A 24709-nucleotide genomic window follows, 5' to 3' on the forward strand; every position below is an offset into this window, starting at 1 on the left:
GAAAGAAAGAAAGATGGATCTTTTTCTACAGCTCCATCCTCAACCAAGATTTCCCACATCATATTTTTTGAGCCGTTGCGTTGGCGAGTCCTGTTTCTCTGTCTCCTTTACAGACTCATCTCTGCAGCTAGCTACAACAGCTCAAATACACGTTTTTTCTTTATCAGCATTTATTTATTATTTTCCTTTTTCATTACTTGTGCTCCAAGGGTAGCTGAATGTTTTCATTTTTCAGCTCAACATATGATTAATGAACCTCAGTAGAAGTGCAGGTTTGCAACAGTCTCTCCTCTCGGCTTTATCTATAGCTCTCCCATCTTGTCGCTTCAATTCCTCCTCACATGTGCCAGAGACAGATGGAAACCAGGGTAATGGAACAGCACTGTGACCCTGACCCTGCTTCCGGGTCAGAGCCATTCGTCATGGCAACGACCCCGGCACTCAGCAGCAAAGCAGCACATAATTGGCCATAATAGGGAAGCGCCTGCACCTGGAAATGTGTCCGCAATGTCTGTACTAAGGTGCATACTGTAAATATAAAAGCACTGTTTACATTTGGAGACTACTAAGAATCTATGCTGGCATTTTGGGGTTATTTTTGCAAAGTTATTTGTCCCCAATGAAATGCAAAAAAATAAAAAAAATAAAAAAGGTTTCCTTTTCTTGTTTTAACTGGCAAACAACAAAAATGTGTATTACAGCAATCACTTGGTAGCAAGCAGGCCAGACAGCTCAGTTACTCTCAGCAAGCTAAACCTCCATTCAGTCATCTCCTGCTTTTCATAATCACTTACTGCATATTGTGTATTATTATCAAAATGTATTTGTTCTTAGTTGTTTCTGTTGTCAGACAGCTAAACAAGTATAATGTATTGATTTGTTCACAGCTGATAAGTGAGAGCTGTTTTCCAAGTTGAGCAATAATTCCTGCGATGCTGCATGCTCACGAGGATGTCTAGACAACATAAATATGAATACAGATGAGAGACACCTGAAGTGTGTGACTGGAATATATAGGCATTCAAAATACACACCTCTTCCTACACAGCACCTAACTGTGTTTGAGCAGACACATGTCATCATTTTTTAAACATATTACCCCGTCCAAACTACAAGAGACGACTGGAGTTCTCAGATTAAAGGAAGGAGAGTGTTTGATTAAAGCACAGTTTTTGGCTGTGTAAAATGTCGACTTATTGAAGTGAAGTGACGAGGACAGAAAAAAGCTTGGTGTGTACAAAGTCAAGACTCATGCACACGCTCACAAACAAAAAATTACAGATTTAAAAGGAAAACAATGACATGGTTGATCTATTTCTTTCTGGGGGGTTCCTTTGAGAATGAGGGGGATGTTTTTTGTTGTTTTTGAGATTTATTACTGTTTGTTTGCCATTTTGGCACTTTATGACTTGGGTGCAGCCACTGTGGAACTGCAAAATGGGCAAGAGTGTGTGTGTATGCCAGAGTGGGTGTGTTGGAGCAGTAGAGAGGTGTAGGGCTGAAAGGATAATAAAGAGAAAATGGAGGGCTGAGAGAGGTAGTAAAGAAGATAAAAAGAAAGGACAGGAGGTTGATTAAGTGAGAGAAAGGATAAAGAGAGCAAGACAAAGGAGAAAGAGTGAGAAATGAAAGAGAGGTAGTTCTTTGGGTTGTGTGAAAAGATACACTGAATACTCACTGAATGCATTCAATTCAGTGAGTGGTTAGCTGATTGGGCTCTATCTCTATCTCTGTGTGTAGTTGGAACCAGACCAGCCATTGTGATTATTTGCCCTTGTCTGTGTGTCTGTGTTTTAAATCAGGGTGAGTTTAGTACACATGGACTAAGTGCCCAAAAAAATGTGGTTATAGGCAGATGTCAGGTTAAGGCAGAAAATCTGAGAACAGGTTCATATGCACTTCAATAGCCTGTTTACTTGGAAATTAAGATTTACGTTCAGTTGCCAAGACTGGCTGATATTAAGTTTAATAAAAGTTCATGTTACATACTGTAAGACACCATTGTAGTGGACAGGACAGTCCACCCCAAAATCAAAAATAAATATTTTCCCTCATAGCTGTAGTGCTATTTATCCATCTAGATTGTTTTGGTGTGAGTTGCCGAGTTTTGGAGATATCGGCCTTAGAGATGTCTGCATTTTTTTAATATAATGGGTCTATACGGCACTCGGCTTGTGGTGCTCAAGAAGCCAAAAAATACATTTGAAGAACTCAATAGCAATGTCTCTTTCCAGAAATCATGACTTGGTAACTATCAAGGTAATCCACATATTTGTTGTGAACGGTTTCATGTAGGAACTATCGGTAGAAAGATTCCTACATGAAACTGCTCACAACAAAATGTCTGGATTTTAGATTTTACTCTTCAGCTTTGGAAAGAGACTTTATTTACTCATTTACTTGTTTTATTATTATTTTAATTTCAGTTTTTGTTGGATTTTGGATTGAATTATTGAGGATGAAAAGACAAAGCTACAAGTAATGATCTTTTTTCATGCAAAAACCCTGTTAGAAAAATATACTGTACAAGGCCAAGAAATCAGGTTTCTAAAGCTGTGTTGCCCCTGTTCCTCTTAATTGCATAACCAGAAAAGGACGACCAGGTTTTGTGTTTAAATGATGTCTAAGAAATCGGGTAATTGCAGAAAGCTGACAGTGTTTAAGTGCACGTAAACCCACTGATTATGAATACTCAATTTTAATTGGCTAATGAAGGACTCCCGAGACTGCTATTTAAACAAAAGGATATGAGGTGTGACACAAAACAGAGATGCCTTTTAATATAAGAAAATACAATTCAACAGCACCAACAACTACAGGACCTCTCGACACAATCAAAACTGAATGATGAGATGAATATTACATTATGGTAGAATTTATCGCACAGATTACATTTAGCTAGCAGAACATATTACACAGGCCACTCGGTATAAGTGTGAGTTTATCAAAGCACAAAAGTCTGCCTGCATTCAATTAAAACACTGTAACTGATAACTGTATAGGGCATATTAGACTGCATGTGCATTCATGTTTAGGTTCTCTTGCAGCATTTCCATTTTGTTCATGTGAGTCACAAGAATCCAATTAATGAGGTTGAAAGTGCAGTCATGCTAAAGGAGCCAACCATAAGGAAGCATTTACAGAAAATCTTGCTAACCATAGCAACCTCAGTGCATGTGGACCATTATGATGTTTTATCCCAACTGAATGTCTTTATCTGTGTTTGGTTGACATCCATTTTATATTGTCAAAACATAGCTGACGTTTGATTATTCACGGTATGTAAAGATGTCAACTTAATTAATCGACTACAAAGTGTCTCCAACAATAGCACAAACGGTTATCCTTGCAATAATGACGCAATCATCCTTTTTCATCACATTTTCAAGCTGTCATGTCCTTGGGGGTGCAACCCCCCCCCCAAAAAAAGACAGATTAAAATACATCAAAAAAGGGATTAAAGAATCTGCCGGCACCCCTAAATCCTTCAAAGGGTGTCCGACTCGATCAAAGGATGAGCATGCTTAAATATGAGGCGACACACATGACACACACAGTGTTGATGTTCAGTTTATAATTTCTACTACTGTGGGGAGGGAGAAATTAGATTTCAGTGAAACATGATATCAAAGCAAAGTGATAAGTGGCTTTGGTTATCTTTATATACCACAGTAGCCTATAGGTAAGAGGAAGAGAGAAAAAAATATAAGAAAAACAGAGAAAAGCAGAAACAGAAAACCTGAAACTAAATGATGATATTTTTGAGAACTGTCTCATCTACATATGGTAAGGTCAGAGAGAAAACAAAACAAAGAGACTGCAAGATAGTGGGAGAGAGAGAAAGGGCAAAATTAATTTTCCATTTTCTCATTTGGGGGTTTCCCTGTTAAGCAGCAATGAGGTGGGGCTCACCTCAAGCAATTCTTAAGGAGGGCTGAGTTCAAAGCGTGCTGGTGGGAGGAGGGACGGCTGTGTGGGAGAACAGCAGACAGTTAAGATGGGATTTCTCATTACTCGCGTCTAGCTCTGTGTTCTGGCTATCGCTGCTGTATACTGCTCACTCGCACTCTGCCCTATAATTTTTCTCCCCCTCCTTTTCTCTTACAGAGACTCAAACTGAATACATAAGATTGGGCCCCACTAGGCCACACTCCCCCTCTCTTTTTTCTTAGTCTGTGTTTCGACAGTGGCTGACTGTACACACACAGGCTAAAACACAGAAGCAGACTGGATGACAAAGCAAGAGCAAACGGGAAATACAAGGCAGAGAGAGATGATGCCATGTGCACATGCATGTGACTTCAAAGTTGGGCAATAGGATATGACCTAACCTAACCCAAATACCTTATTTTAATAATGGTTTACAGTATATAGTGTACATATATGATCACTGAGCTTAAACATGAAATATTCATCTTATTTGACTGCATAGTAATGGGACAATTAGTCAATTATTTCAAAAATCATTCTATACTCAGAAATTTGACATTTGATGCTTTGAAGTTGGACTGCACTAACGATTTTGTTTTGCCCACTACTTAATTCAATATTTAGTCTGTGTAAAAAATAATCAGAAATGCGTGTCACAAGTTATAGTCACAGTGGTGTCTAGGGCTGCAACTAACGATTAATCAACTTATCATTCTAGCACTACGCCAAAGTGTTCATTTAAACACCAGCAAATATGTCACAATTCAAAATACATTTACAAAACAACTCATGTTATTATTACAGTGATTGACAAAGAATAATCAATATATTGCCCAGCTCAATGTGACTTATTATAAAAGCCATCTGGGAACAAGTGTTCCAAATTAGCACTATATGTAGCAATTCAATTCAATTTTATTTATATAGCGCCAATTCATAACAGAAGTTATCTCATTGCACTTTTCCTATAGAGCTAGTCTAGACCGTACTCTTTATAAAGACCGCCGTGGTCTATTCAGTGTATATTTTATGTCGGTGTTTCAGTCTCTGTAAAAAATAAGCAGAAACATAATCTCAGTAAGAAAGGAATATAAAGCTGCTCATATAATTATATAAAGTGATTTCCTTTATCTGGTTTAAATATTACATGGGAACAAAATTTCTTATACATTCAGGACGCTCTAGTCTCTATGACCTGGAATACTCAAACATATCCTACTGTGATTCCACCTAATAGGAGTTGCAGCATAAGCACAAAAACACGAGTTTGTGTTTACGTGTCTTGTCCTACTCACTGAATCTTATATCAATTCCAAAAACGTTTTGTGCATATGTAAACATCGTCAAAAAGAAACCTGAAGAGAGCAGGAGCCTGGCAAGGCAAAGAGGTGAAGCTGATGAGCATAGCGCTGTGGGGTTGATGGTGATGGTGGTGATGTGTGGTAGTGGAAGTGTTTCCTTGAGAAGAATGAGCCACACGTCTCCCAGCAATCAATCCCAGATATTACCCCGGTATTTGTCAGATATGCTCTCTGCCACGCTAGCCACCCGTGACTCATTCCGTCGTTACATCTGAGAGGTCACGCCCACTCTGCCCCTGCCTGCACCATCGTTCCTGGGTCTAATAGCGGCATAATGGCCTGCTCTCTCTACACTGCAATTAACCTTTTTATTGGCCACCTGCCAGCCAGCTGGAGATACATCAATGGTTGTGCATGTGTGTAAGTAGAACCATAAATGCAATAGTGTTCAACACTTGTGCCTGTATGTATGTACACAGTCGTTGAAGCTTTTACATCTATGAATTTCCATGTGAAAAGTGTCTGTGTGCGTGTATCTGGGCCTATAAGAGCTGACAGATTTCACCTGCTCCCCTCTTCAAGTAGAAATTGATTGAATCTAACATCCCCTCATGGTTGACCCAGGCAGATCCCACTGGCTGTGAGGCTGCCTGATAGCAGAACTCATCTTGGCACAGGAACTAAACAAGATCCCTCTGTATTATACGTTGATGCAGCATTAGTGACAGGTATTGATGAAGTTCCGGGATGGATTATCGACTGTCCAGCTATGGTTGAAAAGACTTGAAGATGCACACACATATGCAAGCACACCGCCATTTACTCATTTCACACAAACTAATACACAAAAACTCTTGTCCCGTGATTCCACACTGTTGTACACTGACAACGAAACTTTGATTAAGGTCAGGTGAATTACCATTCTGACCATGGAGTCTACTATCCTTACTATCACATCAACATTAAAATTACGTGTGAAAGCTGAAAATGTCTAAAGAATGTGTTATACAGTAAAGTATATTATTTATACGTTATAACAAGCGCACCTCCCCCTTTCTGTTGCTGCTGGATTAGCAATAGGTGAGGCAGCTGTAGCAAGGAAACAAGTAAATGAAATCTCCAAAATCCAACTCCAGATTTCCCCCCCAAATTTTTACCATAAATTCTAAAATCCTCATTCTCACACAGGTCTTTAAATATTAGACTGCAGTCTTAAACTGAGTCATCTCTCAAAGTTTCATCAAAGCTGGACCACTGGTGTCTAAGATATCACAGTGTAATACTTACACTTACCATTCTCTGTATTCTTTTTAAACAGTGAAGCACTGTAACGATACTGTAAGTTTTGGCACATTGCACATGCAGTTAGACAAGTGAACTCTTTGAGGGAGGAAGGAAAAATCTTCTCAATCCGTCCAATGGTAATATACTGCCTCATTAACTTGTAATTCAAAAGCCTATGAAAGGAACAGAATCACAGTCAGACAGTAACTTCACACAGGCACTCAGTATCCGAGAGGCTTATACTGTACTATCACATTGTCAACAAGAGGCCTCTCTTGAGCATCTTAAAATCTGGCAGAGCACTGCTGAGCAGGAGGCCCACAGTAAATGCATTCTGTGGCTCCTTCAGCTGCAAATTGAATTTCGGGGCACGACTTGACTCAAAACACCTAATAATCCCACGTCACTTGCTGTTCCCAAACTGAACAAGGTCACATTGTAGGACTAGTAATGAGAAAAAACAAAAACAGACCCTTTTACAAGCAGTTATCCAGTAGGGCAATGCTTTCGGGCTCCAACGAGGTGAAGGAATTTATAGAAGAGAAAGTACAAATGGCTGAGCAATTCAAGGACAAAAAACAGACAGACAAACAGACAAAAAACACCTACAGATGTTATGTTGCTGTGCATTTGCAGCGTAGCCGTGGAGTAGCTAACATTTCAAAGAAACGGTTAAAGAAAAATCTTTCATATTACACAATGTACTTTGTCTTATATTGTTTCTTAAAAAATTTGATGTAAGAATGAGAGGATGTAACAAAGATTGACAGAGTGGTGTTGAGTTGTTCTTTTCATCAGCCACCTCAAGTGACACTTGTGAAGGTGTACAATGGGTGTATAAATCCTTTGCTGGTATCCAAACTCTTCCCATAATCTGGGGGCGGACCATGAACTACAGTTACAACTGTGTTTTAAACCATGGTGTTCGAGGAGTACAGGATATGGTAAAACTCTATCAGTTAACTAGGTTTAAGAATCTGGCAGCCCTTACCTGCTACGGAGAGACGGGCCGTGCGGCTGGAAATGGATCCCAGGTTGTCGATAGTGGCAACGCACTGATAGGTACCCTCGTCAGGCTTATTGTGCTTAGAGTGGACCACGTGGGTGAAGAACAGCGAGCCATCAGGAAGTATGTGTCGTCTCTCATCTGAAACCAGGCTCACGAAGGTGCCGTCTTTCTTCCACTCTATGCGTGCCATCATAGCTGCGTCGCTGTGGGCCGAGCAGTTGAGCAGTGCCGAGTTGCCCCGAATGGCCAGTGTGTCCTGGGGCTCCACTGTGAACCAGAAGGGGCTAAAGGGCTGCGCGGCTGAACCTGGAGGGCAACAGGGGGAGAACAGAGACCTCAGCTGGATGCTCTACACAGATTATGTATTGTTTTAGAACAAGGCCACTTAGGCCTGAGTAGAGACACAGAAAAATCAAACGAAATTCTTGTTGTCGAACAACTGATCTGTTCGTGGGTCTCTGCAGCTGATGCCAATGTTATTATTGACTTTATTGTAATACCAGCATGTGTCTACATTCTACCAGTGATGAAAGTGTATATTTGATGTTTGCTGCAGAGGCTGTCATCTGAAAAGCTTCATCACCTGTTGTGATGTATTCAAGAGAGCAGTAAAATGGCGACCATCACTCTGGAATATATGCAAAATCACATCTCCTAAGACATTATCGACTTCAGTGGCACATTTTAAAACTCACTCACACAAAATGTGCTTGTGGCTGAAATGAAAGGACACTGCAGGACTCCAAGTGCCCCAATCACTCAATGAAATGATTCCAAAGCAAAACATCTTTTTGTTCATTCTATCTTTTCAGCCACTGTGCCTCAGTCTATCCCAGAAACTCCAAGAGGCTTTTCATTATGAAACCACAAGCCCCACTGGAATTGGACGAGAGGAACTGACAAATTTAACCCAGTCTAGCCTCTCTGGCAAGTTAATATCACGTCTTGCTTTATTATAAGTAGAGTGTGCAGCGAAAGAGTAAACACTTTGGAACGCGGTTACCATTTCCTTTCCTTGAGCATAAATGGTAACATCGCACTGACATGGATAGTGCCAAAGTCAGACTAAGTGCAATTGCTTTGCATTTGTCCTCATCCATTATTCAAGCGCTCACACCCTAAGAGTCACAGAGTGGTATTGTTTAGATAAATAACACCAATTATCAGTTCTGCAGGGATGGTAGAGAGCTAGAGAAATAATTAAGAGGGTATGAAGGTATTTTAATAATGCAGCGAATGGAGTGAAATAAGTGGCTGAATGTTAAATGCAGTTCTAAATATGCCTGCTCTCTTCCAAGGAAATGGCAAGTCTCCGGGGGGGAGCGAGAGCAGAAAGAGAGGAAGACAGAAAAGGAGAGAGAAAGAGAGATGCTATGTCAATGGTTCAGCTATTTAACTACTAGGAGGTAATTTCTCTACCTTGCGGTGCAAAGTCCCTAGTGTGAGATCCAAAGAGAGAAGCAATGTAATGCGTGGTCCATTACGGTAGCAATGGACCATGGCAATATGGCTGCTTGTCCTCAGTGCACTTAGTTCTCTTGAAAGCACAATTACAGCAAAATGCTGCAGAAAATGACTTAATTGAATAGATATTTTTTTTACTTTCAAATTAGGGAAAGGTAAGACAAAATAGCATTCCAACTATGCTGTGCAATTGTCTCGACACAAATCCACTGATGGAGAAGACAAGAGTAGAGAAAGGGGAAAGAGTGCCCTCGTTCTGTCTCAATGGACAGCGTTGAACCAGGCCAGATTGATAAGCATGGTCGCTTCACCAAAGACACAAAATATAAAAACATATCTCTGTCGTTGCTTGCCATCTTACTTATATCCTCTTACGGATGCTACAGTGCCATTGTTACAGAAGTTAAACTGGCAAGTTTTAAATCAGATTTTACTGCAAGTAATCTGCAGCTACTGACTGGATGCAAGTAAAGCAAGATTTTAAACTTTTAAATTCCCAAACTTTATTAGATCTGCTGATGCACAGATCACATAAGTGCTCATACATACAATATTTTATTTTGAAAATCCCTTCAGGCAGAAGTGGATGTGAGATTCAAGTGGATAAACAGAAGTAAGTAATACAATATACCACATCTTAAGCCAGCACAACACATTCTCAACTGTAACTCTAAGTGAGTGGTTTTAAATTAGTCTGAAGTAAGCAGCTGATTTCAGGAAATCGATAAAATTCAGAGGGACCTAGAGTACATATTGGGCAGAATGTGACAATACCAGCAAATGTATTTTACTGATGGTGTACATGACAGATGGAGAGAGACCAGAGTGGAGTAGCAGTGGGGGGAATTTGTCACTCCTGCAGACCAGAGGCACCATGGCATGCTTAATCATCTCTGCTTTACGCTGCTGGAACGGTGGGTGTGTGGGCTGGGCAGAGCTTCCAGGCCTGAGCCTGGCTCTTTTCCAGTCAAAAGACCATCTTCAGCCGCTCTCTATCTGAGGAGAAAACTGAATGGGCTTGAAGAGCCAAAACAGCCGCTTTTAGCAGCTTTTTATCCCTTTCGTAGGAGCAGTAGGGGAGGGCTTAGCTTCAGCTCTACTGTCGAACAAAATGGCGAACCATCTGCTTTCAAATGCAGACACAACATCCACAGTCAGCAGAGCAGGGCAGGGTAAAAAGAAAAAGATGGGACTGAAGATGGGGATAAGCCGGGGGGGTGTGAGGGGTTGATCGCGGGCTAAGGCTACATCCACACTAATACATTTTCATTTTAAAACAGCGTTTTAAAACGAAAACGATCTCTGTACACATAAGTGTTTAAGCACCGTTTCAGAAATAATCACATGACATATATGAATATCACATATATGAATATCACATGATCATGGTGCAAACAGGTGGCCAATACACATGCCAACAGACAAGGAAGCAAAACAATGATGCCACTGGTAGCGGCCAAAGTCCAAACTCCAACAACATAGGAAGGTGGGGCAGTGTAATCCATGCTTGACCCACTACGTGCAAATGAAACAAATATTTTTGATGAAAAGAAACAACAGCTGCCAAAAAGCTTTCATTTTATTCCAAATTGTTGAACATATTTTTTGTATTTCCATTCTTTGTAGCATGTAGAGAAACTACAAATCATAAGAAAAGCTTTCACAGTCTAAAGATAGGCTTCAACTTTTAGGTCAAAGCCAAGGAAAAGTTAACTTTTGGCAACTAACAAGGTTGTGAGTTGCAGGCTTGGAAAAAATGTCTAATGAACACCTACAGATCGAGCTGCGTTTTCTTGATGTATTCTGAAGTGTTCATTGACAGAAAACTCAACAGAGCGTATGCTCCCATACATCATTAAGGTGCAGGGGAAATATCTAACCAAACCTCGCTGAAACAGAAGATAATGAAAAGAAGGAGATGAGGTGAATTTTACAACAATAGGGAATTCTGTCTCTTGTATAGAAACGTTTGCGTCTTGTAATGTATTCATCAATAATATGCATGGGTCCAGATGACTGTCGTATTTTCTACTAAGTAACACAAAGTACACCAGAATAAAATTTATGTTCCCTTAAATGTTTCTTACAGTTGCAATGGAGAACACATACATCTTTATGCCAGAATTTGTTAGTACTGAAACACTGCAGGCTTTTAACAACATAGCTGCAGAGTTAAATAAGTAAGAGGGTGTCTGAAACCACATTACAGTGTGGGAAGTCTAATCTATTCAGGCCCAGCAGTGTGGGAACCCTAGTTTGTCTTTGAAAAATAGGAACCACCACACCAGGCAACCAGTGAGAACGAGGGAGAGGAGAGCAAGGGTCTAGAAAATGAGGTTGTCTGCTTGATAAGTATGGGCTGTTACCTCTGTCCCAAATCCACTTTGCTCAGCAGTCATAAAAGGTTTGGGAGCCCAGCTTAAGGTGGTTCCCCGATATGCTGCCTTGCTCTCTCCCTCCCAGTTTCTCCCTTGTTGCTCTCAGATGAGAGACAGAATGGAGACATGGAGTTAGTGGTGTATTTCCCATCTTGAGCCAGTGTTGAAAGCATATTTTTAGATGTTACAGTCTTACTGTCAATGTGAGGTGTTTGTGAACTTCAGTAATGTGTTAACAGAATGAAGGCCACACATTTTCAAGATATTTTTGCTTGAGGGTTTACAACAACTCTCTCATGTCCTGAGTAGCCTGTAAAACTGTGGATTACTCACTTGTGCAACATGTATTCTATGATATAGGATAAATCTCTATTTCTGTGCCAACCCGTACACAGTGTTAACAATTCAGTTCAGTAAGTCTCTAAAACGTTTGGTGTAATATCCCAGAGAAAGCAGTAAAGAGGAGTGGGTGAGGGTCTGCTCTCCACACAAAGACCCCCTGTTCTCTCCTATTCTACCCTTGGCTCAGCAGGAAGCCTCCTCCCTTATTGACCCACAGTCTGAGAGCAGCCATATTGACTTCCCTCCTTATTGAGCTGCTCTTGAGACAGAGCAGACCACTCTCAAAACCAGTCACATTTTCAACAACAGAGGCTCTACTGTGGCTTGGACTTAGGGACAAGGAAATCCTGGAAAGTAAACACACTTGATAGGCATTTACAACCACTGGAAAATGGCAATTACACATTAAAAGGCTAAAGAGTAATATAGATTTTTATCATCATGTAGGATTAATATTTTCACACTCTTTGCTCCGTATTCATGTATAATGTGTGCTGGATCTCTAAGTTGTGAGACATTTATAAGGAAACAGTACAAAATCATTAACAGCACATCAAGGATGAATGGAAACCTTCAATGCAGGTAAAGATAGAGGCGGGGGAAGGCACTTTGTAATGAACCTGAGCACTTCATTCACCGAGCTGCTGCCTCTGTTATTTCCATCCCTCCACTGTTTGTCCTTCCACCTTCGGCGTCACTTTAATGACACTAATGGAAATAGTTGTCTCTGCTTCCCTCCCACACTTTCCCTGTCTTCCATTTCATCTTTATACCTCGAGTCTGTGTCTTTCTCTGCGGAATCCTTCATCTTTGTATCTCTCCAGACTCCCTTCTAAAGCCCATCTGTCACTAAGAAACACCTCAGGGAAATAACAATGATCTTGAGACCAAACGTGGAGGGACTAGGTGTCTTTAATAGAACAAGAGAAGGAGCTGCAGCTAACTTGTTTTATTTGAGGTATGTATCTATTTGGGGGAAAAAGGAAAAAAGTGTCCTTTTCTAATCAAAGGACAAGCACAGAGGTCCCCTCAAGGATTCTATTATAGATGTGGTTGCAAGTTGAGGCAGCTATCTTACTTCCTTTCATTTTGCTAAAATTGACATTTGGGCACTTGGCTTGAAATGAATCAAAGTTTTGAGTGGAGACACCTATTTCATTACCAGGTAATAGAAAAGAAAGGAGAAGGGGGCACATTCATTAAGACAGATTAGTGTTTTCAATGCTATGAAAGACATCTCTAAAAATTAGTCTTGAGAATTGTTCACACATCTGAGAAAAGACAAAATCCCAGGCTGGAAGGATAAACATTAAAGGCAAACTAAAGGCAAAGAGTCACAATGACAAACTGAAGTAAAGGAGAGGGTGGATGACAGAAAAATGTCTTCTTCACTCTTTTTCCGATTTGTAACTTAACGTCAGAGTTCGTGTGGCCACTCAAGTATTCTTTTAAGAGTTGGTGCCAGGAATAATTCCTGACATGCCTGAGGAAGGTAGCTATGATCTGGGATACCACAACCCACCGATTCTGGTATTCTCAGCGTTCCACACAACAGTTGATGAAATGAGGGGTTGAGGCCAAGCCATAAAGGGATGGACAAAATGAATGGGGCGCCTAGCGCACACTGGCTGTCCTGCGCTGGCATCCACTCAACTGGCAGATTAAAAGAGGAAAGAATCCAATTTTTTCAGTTCGCAGTTCTGTCATCCTGTCTGCTTGCTGCCATTGTAAAACTCTGGAGGCCCGGAGAAAACATGACAGGGTCACAGGGCTGAGTCACTGCAACGATATCAGCTTTGGTTTCACTGAATACTGTCAGAAAATGTCGTTCTAATACAAATGTCAGTCTCTCTTTAATCAGATAAAGAAATAGATCCTACTCAAACGATTTGCTGGTTAATAAGATTAGCAAATGCTTTGAGTGCAAGAGTCTGGCAAAATATCAAATTTAAACAACCATGTCCAATGTGCAAAGTACAAACTGCAAGGATTTTTATTCTGATTCTATATTATGTCATTGCACTCTTATTTAGAAACATGCATTAGTACAACAGTAATTAATGCGTACCTAATTCCTCTTTCCCAATAACCACACACACACACACTTTCCTGTTTTGCTGTGAGAGGCTCAAGCTCAATCCAAGACCACCTTGGACACAAAACTCTTGCTGCAGCCTCTGCCAGGGTTCCACTTAAAACCAGTTCCAAAACTAAAAGTGTTAACAATAAACTGGTCAGTGTGTGAGCTAAAAATATTAAACACTGCTTTTTTGACTGTTGTTCAAACAAAAAAAAAGCAATGTGAAGGCATGGACTAAACGATGAATGGAAAAATCGATAGCTTAGAGCATTGCAAAAAGTGTGAAGCACTAGACTGAGAACAAAGCTCCTACTGGGTTGAGCTTCTGAAGAACCCACAGTGCCAAATTTTTGTGTATTTTATAAGGTCAAAAGCCGTGACTGAAGATTACAATTAGAAGGATTGTTTGGATTTTGGTAAATTGTACCACCTCTCTTACTTAAGCTTAGTCAGTTAAACTCCAAAGTCCTTATTAAACACAGATCAGGCAATACTGCCATAAAGAAGACCCGTCAGTATGCCAGCTTTGCTTTTTTGAACCGTCCCGTCTTGCCAGCTCCCCGTTTTACACAGACGTTGATTCGGCTGTTACTACCTCCGCTGCCAGCTTAAGGGCAGAACAACAATACCCCTCCATTCTGTGTTTGTACACTTTATACAGACGAAGCGGAATAACGGCGCAACATTCCCGCCTTGAACAGGCTGTATAAAAGGGGCTAAAGATTCCTTTATTATGTCTGCATGCAGTTCGAATAGCATGAAAAGTAGGGAAATAGCACCCCAATGCTGAGTGATTCATACTTTGCACTCATTAGTGGGGCATTCATTTTTCATCAACGTTTACAACAATTACATTTGGAACCCATGTTTCTGAAATATGCATATTTGTATTCCTCTGCCCTGGCTGTGCATGTACACACGACATGTAATGTCGATGTAATTAAAATGTGTTCTTAATAATGAAATTAATGACTTTATAAACACATAACTCTTAACTAAACTTGATCCTACTGACATCTAGTAATTGGGCTAAGCTAGGCTACGATAAGTATTCAACATACCATTAAAACTGCAGTGACGTAAGAATATCCATAATCATCTATCTACTGCATGCAACACAATCAAAAGCGTAAAATTAAAATGTATAAATAAAATTGTTGCCAAATTATAAATCTGCTGCTGTTGAAAAGCCCTCTTATCATGGGAGACATTAACACTGATGTAAATAAATAAATAAAAATGAATAAGAGAGATCCAGGAGGGGTTGGGTAGATGGGGAAACCTCTCTCACCTCCCCTGGTTGCGATAATTAACCAGCACTGATTGAGGCTCAAACTCCCCCTCTTATCAGCCTCCCCACGGGCCCACGTTGAAGGATTGGCCCGCTGAGACGACAGCAACACAGACGAGCATACTGTGAGAGCTGGTTTAGAGATGGTGCGCGAGTACCATGTGAGAGAACGTCAAACACACCTCCTCAAGGTGAATAATTGGAAAGCTAAATAGCCAGAAACAGCGTGTTTCTTGGGCTAAATGGGCACCCACAGAGCAGTCAGACTAAAGGTTAAAACCATCACTTAATGTCAGTATTTGAGAATTGGGCTAACCTTTTCTTGTTGTTGGAGAAAGCCTACTAAAAATCTCACTATGGCGGCAGATGTCATTATCTGCTGTTTTTGAGTAAAACGCTATTTAAATTGAACTCTAAAGCAAACTATCAGGTGCTGAGACAAACTACGCACTTAGAATACTGCTAGGAAACAACACACAACACTGTCCCGTGTGGGTTTTAAAATCTCTGATGCGACACTAGATTAAGAAGACAGGAAATAGACATCTCCTTTTGACCCACAAGACATTAAAGTTGGGGTATGCAATTCTAATGATTGACATGATTTTGACCGAGCCACACAACACGATTTCAGCCATTCCAGCCATATGACTTATATATATGACTTTCCCACGGACATCTGGCTTACTTTCTAGTTTGCCAAGATATGCTGTTGTTGTGACGTTAGCTATAGTAGCAGGAGAGTTGTGAGTATCGCTGTCTGGAGCTGCTGTGCTGGCTCTGGGAAAGCGTCTCGTCCTCTCTGGCTGTTAGCTTCGCAGCAGCAACTGTAGGGACAGTTTGCTAACCCACAGCCTAGCTAACATTAGTTACATTACTTGCTGTGTCATTGTTGATCGCATACCCCACCTTTAAAGCATCATTCAAATAACACAGAATATGGGAGCAGAATCAATTTTGAAATCATACATGCTCAGAGAGTACTACTTGGTGTGTTCAACGAAGAGAGAGCTAGTATGTGAAATATCAGTAGTATATAAAATGAAGTGATAACACTAATATATTGGAAAAATGCCCAAATCCACTCTAGACTTTGTGACAAGTTTTTAGTTAGCTCTGCCATGCAGGGATGAGTTATCTGATACGGTCGTAAAGTCAGCGAGCAGTGGGCAAACATGGCCAGGAAGTAGTTGACATAATGGGCAGATTGAGCAGAGTTCCTCCTTTCTCCATGAACAACAACAGATGAGATAGTCATCTGAGACAGGAAAGCACATTCATCTTGCCACCCACCAGCTCCACCCTGTCCCCACTAAACCTGATACTAAAGAAAATCATGTGGCTGTAAAGAGATATCCTATAGATTTTTTAATGAAACACAATATTGCATTTTCTTGCCCCTGGTTTTTTGCTATCACACTCACTCACACAAACACATACACACAAAGAGGGGGGAAAAAATCAATATAATCCAGTATGCCTTGCAAAGTCAAACACCCAGCAATTTATCAGCATTGCATTTCAAAGTCTGGGTCTTTGCCTATTTCATCATTGACTGCAGTCATTTTGTGCTTTGTTTGTTGGTTGTTGTTTTTTGTTTTGTTTGTTTGTTTGTTTTTAAATCACAAGAGAAAAGAATTGAAAGGGTTGCATACAGTACAATGTCCCACACAGGGTAGTAACAGTTAAGTGCAGTATTTGTTATGAAGAGCTGAGGATCAAAGTGAAGTGCACATTGGATAAGTCTACCAGAGGTCACATCCAGCCATTCAGCTGATCAGTCTCTGGCTCAGGCTCCTTTGAGCTGTCAAGTGTGGCCAATCTGCCTCTGATAAGCTTGCTGCCAATTACCAGCCCCAGACACAAAAACATTTTAAAACTATCTCAATTTCTCCTCTTGTTAAGATAAGCATCTGCATGCAAATTCTGCTAATTACAACAAGAAAGCTGAGTCACAGTCACCCCCATTCAAAATTCCCAATGGACATTTATAGACTGTTACACTGGCCAATTATTGGCATATAAACATAAATGATGAAAAAAAAATAATAATTTAAATCCTCCAAGTCTTGACAATTTGTATCCTCTCCCTCACACATGACTCAGCTGAGTTTCTTGTTTCTTTCTGTACAATAATCCCACCAATCTGCCTTTAACCTAGAACACGTCCTGTCTATTCTTAAAAACAGATTCATATGAGCTTATATATATATATATATATATATATATATATATATATATATATATATATATATATATATATATATACACACACATACACACACACACACACACAGGACTTCTCATCCTTTGCTCTTGCTCTTTCTTGTTCTTTTCAGAGTAAGTTGTTTGTGGCTTCAAAGTGGTTGGCGAGGAGGTGCTGTTAGCGGGCTGCTGATAAAAGAGCAGCCAGTCGCTGCATGTTCACAGTGATTTGGAGGAAACCATTTAACACTGGAGCACAAGAGAGATCAAAGTCTTCAAGCCAAACACTGGGTGGGAGACTCAATTACTATTTTACTCGAAACTGGATGTTCCCCATCAAAAAAATAATCTTAAAATAACTCTGGACAAAATATCCAGGGTCACTTGGAAAAGCAGGGGGTTCAGGAGGGAATGCTGTCTGAAGACAGTACAGTAATAATGGAGGAGTTAAGTGTGGTTACAGGGGTTAAGTGTTTGCACCACAGGCATAGTTAGATTACAAAATGAAGAGGCTGTGTAAGGCATAAAGGGAGGTCTCTTAGATATTATTACTGTAGTGTACAAGACTGTCAAGCTCCCTTTAAAGTCATGAAAGCATCTTTTTTTTCTGGAGAGAAGCACTTTATTTGTAACAAGAGTGTTCTTGCATCACCTTCCACTTCAGGCCTGCAGATATAGGCCAATTCCACCGGTCAAGTCCACAGATATTTCAGCTGCCAAGCATAAAAGCTTTAAACCACAGCAAACAAATTACTGACCAAAACTTGGGTTGACCAGGTAGCAAAGTAGACTAAAAGACATACCCCGTATTTGCCATGTTCACTTTGTTTCCAATTTAGAGTTTGAATCCTCACATAATCTCTTTTCCCTATCAATTTCCAATACATAACAAAGCAGAAAAGGCTATTAAAAAGCAATTTGGTTTCTACTCAATGCATTAAGTCCAGGAATGACACCTGGTCAGATGTACTAATATTTGTAATGTGCTTGGAAACCAAAGGGCTGACGCTGTGCCGTTTGGCAGACAGGCAGTGCTGAGGTAACTAGCGTTAAGTTAAACTGCAGAGTTAAGCTTGCCTAAATTAAGAGCATAATGATTTGCAGGAAATTATTGATGCAGATGCTATCTGTTGATCCTCTCCTTCCTTCTTTCTCATTCCTTTGTCACCGCCAGCTGTTTCATTCAGCAGGTCTAGCTTTACATTCCTTTTCATACACCTCATGCACTTCTGTTCAACCATTACACTTCTTTGTTTGCACCTTTGTTCCACTGCAACCAGCTTTTCTCTTCTTCGCGCTCCACCAACGAGTGTGAGGCCTGTGCCAGTCTCTAAGGGTGTAACTACAACAAAAGGGCTTGGAGGATGTTGTGGAGCTGGTGGCATGAATGGGAGGTGAAGTATGGCATAAATATCACCCATTAACAAAGCATCGCATCACTACACATCCTCACAAAAACTGCATTCTTGGTCACAGAGACTGATTTTGACATAAATACATGCATGTGACCTGTGTTGATACCCATTTTACACTGCAGCATGAAAGGGCCTTTTTTTCCTTTTCCTGCCCAACAGAGGCTGAACACTCATTACGGAGTGAGCTTATCTCTGCTGTCGGCTCGGACAGCAGGAGCTAACCCAGGCTGTTGTGGATGCTAATGTGGATCATATTGCAGGTGAAGAAGAGGCGCAGTGATGTGGCAACAAGACAGAGTAATGGCTTTTTGCTGTGCAGTCTAGGCATCAGGAAAAAAATCCAGTAGGACACAGCAAGGTGAATGTCATTCACTGTGTGTTTGTGTGCGCATCTCAAAGAGAGAAAAAAATATATCGCCTCATTTGTTTACAAAGAGAATTATGGCTGTGGCCTCAATCAGTCTGGCTTAGATAAGAGCTGAATGAAAAAAGATCCTTGTGTCCCAGCAGCCACAAAAGCACAGAGTGTCTCAATCACAATGGGTATCATATCTCACTGTCCAGTCATTTTTCCAACACAGTATACAACATATAGTACGTGTTCATTCTTAAGCCTGCACTATCTACATTTACAGACAAAATGTTTTTGATGACACGATATTAAAAAAGGTAAAAGCAGCAATTGAATTCAGCTGAAAATGTCACTTTGACCTTTTAGCTAACAGACACTAACTGAATGTCTTAGTGGAGTAGTAGTAACTTTTGTAAATATTCATTAGTATGTTTATTCAGGAGCTCAATGTTGATTTGAGAAGTAAATACCGGTTTTCGCTAAAGAAACTAGTTTCACTAACTAATTGTAATATCTCTAGATCTATTTATAGCTTTAAGATACTGCTTGCAGTGGGGTTTGTGTTTGAAGACTTCTGAATGAAAGCAACACAAAGACATTCCTTGTTTCCTCGGTGGTAGCTCATTTGTCTGCGTTAGCATTTACACCATATTATCAGAATCAATTTGGCAGTCCTTGACTGACAAAACAGTGCTATCTGTGCAATTGCTGGTGCATCTCAGCATCATTGAGTTAGATAAATGAATCCTATTTCCTGTACACTGACATATTGTATTGTAGCTCCATTGTATGATCATGTGCATGTGTGTTTCCATGTGCGTGCGTGCTTCTGTGTGTGTGTGTGTGTGCACGTGCTTATAATCGACCACAAAGCAAGAGATTTAGCCCCCTCACCCTCCCAACTTTCTGTCTGCATCTATCTGTCCCTGTCAAAATAAAAACACAGAAAGCAGAGACCATGAGCACTTGACACAGACTTGTTCTGTGGCAGATTTGATCAGAGCGCAGTCGAAATTCCCACTTATGTGTCAGCCGAGGTGTGGAAACAGTCAACCACTGAGCATGGCCGGCTTGTGTGCAAGTGTTTACAGTATATCCTAAGAAGTAATCTCTTCCAGAGAAGTCTAGTCCAAGTTACCCCCCCACCAGTCGTCTATTCTGAAGCAAACTACATTACCAGTAAGGCTTGGGTGACGTTTCATCACTATTGGCTCAAATGTGGCAGTCAAATCTGCTTACTGGTCTACATATTAAGCGCTCTTATCAATCTTATCAGTGAGGCTCGTATCAAAGGAGCATCAATAAAAGATGAGAGGATTATGTATTTAATATGCTACATATAGCTTACGTGGTATAGCAGTCATAAATAATTCACTGGAGAGGTATTGGATAGGGGCCTGTGTATCGCTGAAGCAACATTTTTCTGTCATGTTGAGGCTCACTTGACTCTTCTCCTAAATGCAAACTACACACTGATATCAGCTGTGAAAACTTGATTGAGAACAGACTTTGAAATGATGATGAATTGTGTGTATTCAGCTCCAGGTATTGACCCACTCAGCGATCACAAACTACAACACATCCCTCTCCAAACAACAGTGTTTCTCAATTATTTCTTCCCTACAATCCTGATGTATAACGAGGTATGTTTCTGTGTTAAGTGTGTGTATGTGTGTGTCTGTGTATCCACATCTCAGCCAAGCCAAGCTGTTGAGTAAATAAGTGGCTGAGTGGCAGCAACTGATGAGCAGTAATGATTTGTGTGCTGTGCACTCTTTCCCCCTGAGGGTTTCATGCACACCCCACCAACCCACCCAAACACCACACCAAGGCAAGAGCTGCAACCAGAGGGGCACTCTGGCCCTGAACCCATCTAATCCTCGACACAAGAATAAGGCCCCTGTGTGTGTGTGTGTGTGTGTGTGTGTGTGTGTGTGTGTTTTTTTTCATAGAGCATGCAGCAGCACCCCATGAATGTATAAATATACAAGTAGCTGCTGTCCCCAGTTGGATCTGTGTGTGTGTGTGTGTGAGTGAGTGAGTGAGTGAGTGAGTGAGTGAGTGAGTGAGTGAGTGAGTGAGTGAGTATACATTCTAGGCTGACAGGTTAAAAAGAGCACATCTGCTGGGACATATTTATTTCAGTCATGCAGATTAGTCATTAGCAACAATGAAAAGCACAGATAAACTGTAAACTACACTAAAAGATACAAATTGCAACTATAATAACGTTATATTTAGGGTAAAGTTCATCCGCAGTTGATGGAACTATGAAGGCTACACAGTAACAGCAAACAGAGAGAGTCAATTTACATCCAGACTGCAGTCACTTCCAGCCTAATCTTTCCTGATCAAACAATTTACCTTCTTCGCTGGCTGGGAGAAGTGATGCTACAGTACGTGAGACTTTAAGCTCTAGGAAAACAAAAATACTATTAGACACCACAAATAGTTTTCATATTTAATAGCCTCTCTCAACCAGAGTGCTTCTCGCTGGGTTCCCTTGTCCGCTCCATCACGTCTGAGTGTTTGGTTAAATTATTAATGTTGTCCTTGCCGGCTGCAGGTTAGCCAAAAGGCAGGGTGTTAGTATGTAGTGCGCAGAGGCCACTTCAGCCCTTGTTTACATGCTTGTGGGGATTGTGATTGAGTGTTCACCTGCTATTCGCCCACAGTGATGTCAGTTGTGCTGACATGGTTGCTATGGATCTACATGTATACCCAAAGCATTTAATATACATATGTGTGCTGTATATAAACACAAAACAAACGTAAATCCACGTGGTGTGCACCCAAGTGGATTTGAAATTCACGGCTGTAGCTTGCAAAGGTTCTGTGATTAAGCCAACCACTGCAGGAAAGCTGGAGGTGCACGTGCTGAGACCAGCTGTGGTGCAGTGATATGAGGAGCAGTCTGCCCATTGGAATTAGCTCAGAACATAGAGCATAATTATCTTCACAGGCAGGTAACCACTCCACACTGTGCTGCTGGTTTTGGCTACCCAGACAAAAACTGAAAGAAAAAAGCAAATGTAGAGGGAAGTGGTTTAGGAAGAAATTAAGTGACACTAAGGAGCTGTCCGCTGATGTGTCCCAGTACACCTTTATTAACATCTAGGTTTCCGGTGGCTACACTGGGTCGAACCAGGTCAAACTTTTACTTTAAAAAAATGTATCTACATTCTTGGTGTCTTTCAAATCTCCCATAGGCTGACACAACTCATCTCCCTTTAGATCAAAATGACGACTTCACTGGGCAGAAATGGACAGTTTTTAGATATCTGTGTTATACTGAGGCTATGATACAGGCCACACAATTAGTACAAAGAAAAAAAGGGTATATCAGTATTTGGAAAGAGGTCATTGAGTTGCGACAAGAGTTATGCATCACCTTCTCTGTGCAGGCGAGAGCTCCATGCTGCACACAAAGAAAAAAGTGAATGTCAGGGCAGTGGAAAAAGGGATTTTAATGGCTTCATTTGACTTCTGACAGGACTCTGGGTTGACTCCAAATCGGCCTTTGATGGGTGGTAGGGATCCAGGGGGCACCTTTGTTCAAGCGTTTAGGCTCTGGCACTTTAGTGAAAAGTGAAACTATGAGAGTAATTTGGCAAAGAAGTGTGTGTGTGGGTGTGTGTGTGTTGTGTGTAAATGTTGTAGGGGTGGGGGCATGGGGACTACTTTTATCCACATCCATTTGGTTTCCTATCATGAGCACAGACAGCACAAAGGGCTAATAGAAGACCCACTCTGACGGGGGATTATGGTAATGGGCACCTAGGCAAAACTGCAACTGCTACCCTGCACACAACTCCATTAACAGCATGCAGAAAAATTTAAATCCTGCAAAAAATAAAAAGACAAATACTCACAAACACACAAACATCACCTGCAGGCATGGAATGCTTGTTTTCAGTTCCCTACTCTTTTTGACTGCCTTAGAGCATGCCACATATTCTGTCATATGAACCTGTTTGTACATGCCTCTGGGACTGGGATAATTAGCTCTGACGCTCAATCTATTTTAGGGACTAGTCAAAGCACTGGCAACTGTGCACCATCACTGCTTAATACTGTACACGAAAGGCCTGAATGAATGATGAATCCATCCATTAGCATGGCGCTTCTGGAGTGTTACAAGACGCCTGGGCTCCGTTTTCTCCTTTTCTTCCTACGTTTGCGGGGAGGGAGGAGGAGCGGCTGTCGTGTTGAAAGGCAGGGGTGATAATTGGTCCTGGCTCTTTTGATGTGCAGACAACGCTATAATCCATCCTAATCATATTAAAAGGGACCCTGCTTGGCCAGCGAGGGCCATCCAGCTATAGCAAAGATATAGGTAATATTCCTTGGCTTCAATCTGAACATGTAGTAAGAAGCAACAAGCTGTCCTTCTAATTGGTTGTGATTAAGAAAATTACCCTCTATTCTGACTCTTGGTAACTTTTAATGCCCACATTACCCACAGGTGTATTGTATTCATGGCTGACATCATTTCACTGTTACCTTCCAGCATTTATCTTTGTATTTCGACAAGAAAAGCCAATCAAAGAAAAGAGGCCATCAATCCTAAAGGTGAAAGGCTTGATGAAAAGATTCAAAAGAGTTCTTAGAAGCATACAGCTTGTCATGTCAGCAGGAGGACAAAGGACTGAGACAGGAGAATGAGGCAGTCTGGGACCATGTGTCCACACCCTGGGGGGCCAGCCAATGATCTCACTGTCCTGGGAGGCCAATACTGCATTTCCTGCCTGCACCCTGGAGCTAGGCACTGGGCACACCATAGGATGTGTTGTGGGCATATGGCAGTAGCGTTTTCTGTTTAACATGCTCAGGGTTTTTCTATTGATTTTCACAGCAGCAAATCTTTCAGATTAGTTGTTCGTCCCTTTTTCTGAGAGCAAATTACCACTTGCAATTATGTTTCATCAGCTCACAAGGGGGAGAAACATCTAACTGGTTTGATACAAGTAGTTAGTAGACATGTCATGTAAATTAATTCGGACATCTGGAAGGGATTTAGACACTGCTTTATCAGCTGTTTAAAATTTGACACAGTACAATATATCAACTATGAAATCCTTGTCTTTCAAAATACAGTTGTAAATTAGTAAATTACAGAAGCTGTGTGCCTGTGTGTGTGTGTGTGTGTGTGTGTGTGTGTGTGTGTGCGTGTATATGAGGAATACTACTGTACTGTAAGTCTCAGGGTGGTGTTAATCCCTCAGCAGCACTAGCATGTCCCTTAACAGTGAAGCAAGCACACACACACACACACACACACACACACACACACACCTAGAAATTGCATTCTTATGGTGAGAAATTATTGCTCTGGACCACATACATTACATGTGCAGTCTCAGACAATCAAGCAGCAAAGTCTACTTTTCCTCTATGTTCTTTATTCTGAGATAGGCACAGGCAGACACAGCCTTCGTAAAATACAGACTTCATGTCTTGATATCTTTTTCTTCTAGCAGCACTATTCACCAACAAACATTTATACTGTCAGTGAAATGACTGTCTGTTAGAGTCAACAGGAACAGGTTCCTGTAACAGGAACAAAGAGAAGCTCTCTCTCTCTTTCTCTCTGATCCCATGCAGGCTATGTTACATGTTACTAGCAGTGTGTCATTACTGTTCAAGGGTTTTGTGTGT

At 40.9% G+C, this 24709-nt stretch overlaps 1 protein-coding gene across 7 annotated transcripts in view; it reads right to left on the reverse strand.

Annotated features, from left to right (window-relative positions):
- The window catches only part of neo1a (neogenin 1a), a 155973-nt gene that overhangs the window by 91485 nt on the left and 39779 nt on the right, over positions 1–24709 (reverse strand). For all 7 annotated transcript variants that reach the window (XM_044193466.1, XM_044193438.1, XM_044193428.1 and 4 more), the window contains exon 2: positions 7507–7830. In XM_044193466.1, coding sequence (XP_044049401.1) covers positions 7507–7830 — 324 coding nt within the window. The remainder of the gene's footprint in view (positions 1–7506; positions 7831–24709) is intronic.

This window comes from Siniperca chuatsi, linkage group LG1 (assembly GCF_020085105.1).
Source record: "Siniperca chuatsi isolate FFG_IHB_CAS linkage group LG1, ASM2008510v1, whole genome shotgun sequence".
NCBI classification, from domain to species: domain Eukaryota; kingdom Metazoa; phylum Chordata; class Actinopteri; order Centrarchiformes; family Sinipercidae; genus Siniperca; species Siniperca chuatsi.